Source organism: Haliotis asinina, unplaced genomic scaffold (genome assembly GCF_037392515.1).
Source record: "Haliotis asinina isolate JCU_RB_2024 unplaced genomic scaffold, JCU_Hal_asi_v2 scaffold_41, whole genome shotgun sequence".
Taxonomy (NCBI): domain Eukaryota; kingdom Metazoa; phylum Mollusca; class Gastropoda; order Lepetellida; family Haliotidae; genus Haliotis; species Haliotis asinina.
Window position 1 is genome coordinate 7501 of NW_027133912.1, and position 5000 is coordinate 12500.

Below are 5000 nucleotides of genomic sequence, written 5' to 3' on the forward strand. Positions count from 1 at the left end.
TACGGCCACAAATGGGATCGAAATCCAACAGCGGCGATAGCGCGCGCGGACGTCGGAGAAGACAACCTCCCGCTCGCGCTGCCGTGGATTTCGATCCGGTTTGCGCTGAGTATAAAAGGGAGGGTTGTAGAAACCGTCTCGCTATTCGTTTTGCATCTCTCTACAGACAATAAGCGACAATGTCAGGACGTGGTAAAGGCGGAAAAGTAAAGGGCAAGTCCAAGTCCCGATCATCCCGGGCCGGACTTCAGTTCCCCGTTGGACGTATCCATCGTCTCCTCCGTAAAGGCAACTATGCCGAGCGCGTGGGTGCCGGAGCCCCAGTCTACCTGGCTGCCGTTCTGGAATACCTCGCTGCTGAGGTTCTCGAGTTGGCAGGTAACGCCGCCAGAGACAACAAGAAGACCAGAATTATCCCCAGACATCTGCAGCTGGCCATCAGGAACGACGAGGAATTGAACAAGCTTCTGTCCGGAGTAACCATCGCCCAGGGTGGTGTCCTCCCCAACATCCAAGCTGTTCTTCTCCCCAAGAAGACCCAGAAGTCTGCTGGAAAGTAAATTTTCTGCCACCCTTCTTCTCCAACGGTCCTTTTCAGGACCACCAAATCTCACAAAAGAATGCTTGAAAACTCGATGAAAATCAAAGAAATGCGTGCATATATAACCCTACAAACCTTATTCCTTGCTCCCTCCTTCCCTCCCTCCCTCCCGTCCCTCCTTCCTTTACTGCATAGCATAGCATAGCATAGCATAGCATAGCATAGCATAGCATAGCATAGCATAGCATAGCATAGCATAGCATAGCATAAGAGATAAATAACTTGTGGAGGGAGGGATAGCCAGCCAGAGCCAGCCAGCCAGCCAGCCATACATACATACATACATACATACATACATACATACATACATACATACATACATACAAACATACAAACATACATATATACATACATACATACATACATACATACATACATACATACATACATACATACATACATACATACATACATACATACATACATACACACATACATACAAACATACATATATACATACATACACACATACATACATACATACATACATACATACATACATACATACATACATACATACATACATACATACATACATACATACATACATACATACATACATACATACATACATACATTGAGATGAATAAACAACATTATTTTGTATTCACACATCGGTACTAGTACGGAATTACAGGTGTCTGCGAGTGGATGTGCAGGTCTACCCGTCGATCTACTGTTCAGATTAAGTCTTCAACAGGCAAGTTTCTTAACGCGAAGGACTGGGTGTCTTAACACCTTCTAACACAAGGTACCTCATTCGTAACCCTAGCTAACCGTATCTTAGACCGAAATCCTAGGTACACACAGTGATTACCATTGCCCCCCCCCCCCCCCCCCCCTCCTAAGATGGGTCATGCTTTGTATTATCACTCATCTTTTACACTGCATCTCGAAAGAAACTACGTATATTTGTTTGTCGTGTACTTGTTGTATCAAAGTATTACCACCCCTCCCTCCCTCCCTCGACATATAGTGGAAGGGAGACAACTCTTGAGGTTTTATATGTTATATCACAACCGTCTGCGGGATGATCAGAGAAATGCTATAGTACATTTACATATGTACAACGTAATTAAACTTCTTTTCAGTTTATAATGGATATGGTGGGGGTTGGCTGGGGTGTCTAGTCGGATTCAGGCTAGGGTTAGTGTTCAGTTTAAGGTCAGGGAGAGGGTTATTTATTTGACATTCGGAAATAGAGAATGTATGTAGGTGTGAGTCGGGTGCTGGGGCTGGGGCTGGGGCTGGGGCTGGAGCTGGGGCTGGGGCTGGGGCTAGTTCTTGTAATATGCTGTGAGAATGCGTCAGTGCATGTTTGCGCCACATATAGATATATGTATTTTACATTTGTATACCTGTGTGTCGATGTTGATCGTGGTTGTTATTATTATTATTACTATAATTACAACCATAAGTATTCATATAGCTGGTGTTGTTGGTAAGCATTTTCATCATGTGATCAAGCATTCTTTTGTGACATTTGGTGGTCCTGAAAAGGACCGTTATGAAGGTTGTGAGCAGACTGCTGTTTAAGCTCTCTCCCCACGGATACGGCGGGCCAGCTGGATGTCCTTGGGCATGATGGTGACACGCTTGGCGTGGATGGCGCACAAGTTGGTGTCCTCAAACAGACCGACAAGGTAAGCCTCAGAAGCCTCCTGCAGAGCCATGACGGCCGAAGACTGGAAACGAAGGTCAGTCTTGAAGTCCTGGGCGATTTCACGGACCAGACGCTGGAAGGGGAGCTTTCTGATCAAAAGCTCAGTGCTCTTCTGGTAACGACGGATCTCACGAAGAGCGACGGTACCGGGCCTGTATCTGTGAGGTTTCTTTACACCTCCGGTAGCCGGGGCGCTCTTACGAGCGGCCTTGGTGGCCAGTTGTTTACGTGGAGCCTTTCCTCCGGTGGATTTACGGGCTGTCTGCTTTGTACGTGCCATCTCGATTCACAAGTGAAACTGAGTCGCACAAGTCTACTGCTCGCTCTCTTGAAGTCGGACTTGCGCGGGGAAGCCAGTGATTGGTCTATAATCAGCGGTCCTGATTGGCTGGGTTTGTGTTCGCCGTAGTACGGTTAAGCTCCTGTCTGTGTTAGCGAGTTTGTACAGCAAATGGTGTATGCACTCTGGCGAGACGTGATTATAGTGTGATTTCTTGTGATAACTTACTATTGACATTGCGAAACAGCATAAAACTGATACAGGCTAATAGAAAATGGTAATAAATACCCGCCTGTGAAAAATATAGACGTAAGAACCTATGTTTTCGTGTAGAAAGGGTAAAAGCACGAAATGTAATGCTTTCTTGTCTTCTCCGAGGTCCGCGCGCCTCCTATATAATGTCACATTTCACTTGGCAGGGCATTCAGTCTGTATTTCTCACAGCGCAATCATGTCTGGTCGTGGTAAAGGAGGCAAAGGTCTTGGAAAGGGGGGCGCTAAGCGTCACAGGAAGGTTTTGCGTGATAACATCCAGGGTATCACCAAGCCCGCCATCCAAGTACACCAGCTCCAAGTAAAAAGTTCATCAGAACTTATACTCACTTCCAACGGTCCTTTTCAGGACCACCCAAATATCACAAAAGATCACTTGAAAACTTGATGAAAGCAATGAATGAAAGCAATGAATGAATGAATGAATGAATGAATGAATGAATGAATGAATGAATGAATGAATGAATGAATGAATGAATGAATGAATGAATGAATGAATAATGAATGAAACCTCACAGATACAGGCCCGGTACCGTCGCTCTTCGTGAGATCCGTCGTTACCAGAAGAGCACTGAGCTTTTGATCAGAAAGCTCCCCTTCCAGCGTCTGGTCCGTGAAATCGCCCAGGACTTCAAGACTGACCTTCGTTTCCAGTCTTCGGCCGTCATGGCTCTGCAGGAGGCTTCTGAGGCTTACCTTGTCGGTCTGTTTGAGGACACCAACTTGTGCGCCATCCACGCCAAGCGTGTCACCATCATGCCCAAGGACATCCAGCTGGCCCGCCGTATCCGTGGGGAGAGAGCTTAAACAGCAGTCTGCTCACAACCTTCATAACGGTCCTTTTCAGGACCACCAAATGTCACAAAAGAATGCTTGATCACATGATGAAAATGCTTACCAACAACACCAGCTATATGAATACTTATGGTTGTAATTATAGTAATAATAATAATAACAACCACGATCAACATCGACACACAGGTATACAAATGTAAAATACATATATCTATATGTGGCGCAAACATGCACTGACGCATTCTCACAGCATATTACAAGAACTAGCCCCAGCCCCAGCCCCAGCTCCAGCCCCAGCCCCAGCCCCAGCCCCAGCACCCGACTCACACCTACATACATTCTCTATTTCCGAATGTCAAATAAATAACCCTCTCCCTGACCTTAAACTGAACACTAACCCTAGCCTGAATCCGACTAGACACCCCAGCCAACCCCCACCATATCCATTATAAACTGAAAAGAAGTTTAATTACGTTGTACATATGTAAATGTACTATAGCATTTCTCTGATCATCCCGCAGACGGTTGTGATATAACATATAAAACCTCAAGAGTTGTCTCCCTTCCACTATATGTCGAGGGAGGGAGGGAGGGGTGGTAATACTTTGATACAACAAGTACACGACAAACAAATATACGTAGTTTCTTTCGAGATGCAGTGTAAAAGATGAGTGATAATACAAAGCATGACCCATCTTAGGAGGGGGGGGGGGGGGGGGGGGGGCAATGGTAATCACTGTGTGTACCTAGGATTTCGGTCTAAGATACGGTTAGCTAGGGTTACGAATGAGGTACCTTGTGTTAGAAGGTGTTAAGACACCCAGTCCTTCGCGTTAAGAAACTTGCCTGTTGAAGACTTAATCTGAACAGTAGATCGACGGGTAGACCTGCACATCCACTCGCAGACACCTGTAATTCCGTACTAGTACCGATGTGTGAATACAAAATAATGTTGTTTATTCATCTCAATGTATGTATGTATGTATGTATGTATGTATGTATGTATGTATGTATGTATGTATGTATGTATGTATGTATGTATGTATGTATGTATGTATGTGTGTATGTATGTATATATGTATGTTTGTATGTATGTATGTATGTATGTATGTATGTATGTATGTATGTATGTATGTATATATGTATGTATGTATATATGTATGTTTGTATGTTTGTATGTATGTATGTATGTATGTATGTATGTATGTATGTATGTATGTATGTATGTATGTATGTATGTATGGCTGGCTGGCTGGCTGGCTGGCTGGCTCTGGCTGGCTATCCCTCCCTCCACAAGTTATTTATCTCTTATGCTATGCTATGCTATGCTATGCTATGCTATGCTATGCTATGCTATGCTATGCTATGCTATGCAGTAAAGGAAGGAG

General features: G+C 44.5%; 2 protein-coding genes across 2 annotated transcripts; one reads left to right on the forward strand and one right to left on the reverse strand.

Moving 5' to 3' along the window:
• The first annotated feature begins 124 nt into the window (after positions 1-124).
• LOC137270103 (histone H2A) lies at positions 125-618 on the forward strand. The gene has a single exon (XM_067803901.1). The coding sequence runs from the start codon at positions 180-182 to the stop codon at positions 558-560; it is 381 nt and encodes a 126-aa protein (XP_067660002.1). The 5' UTR covers positions 125-179; the 3' UTR covers positions 561-618.
• Positions 619-2133: 1515 nt separating this feature from the next.
• LOC137270095 (histone H3) lies at positions 2134-2544 on the reverse strand. The gene has a single exon (XM_067803894.1). The coding sequence runs from the start codon at positions 2542-2544 to the stop codon at positions 2134-2136; it is 411 nt and encodes a 136-aa protein (XP_067659995.1).
• Positions 2545-5000: the final 2456 nt, after the last annotated feature.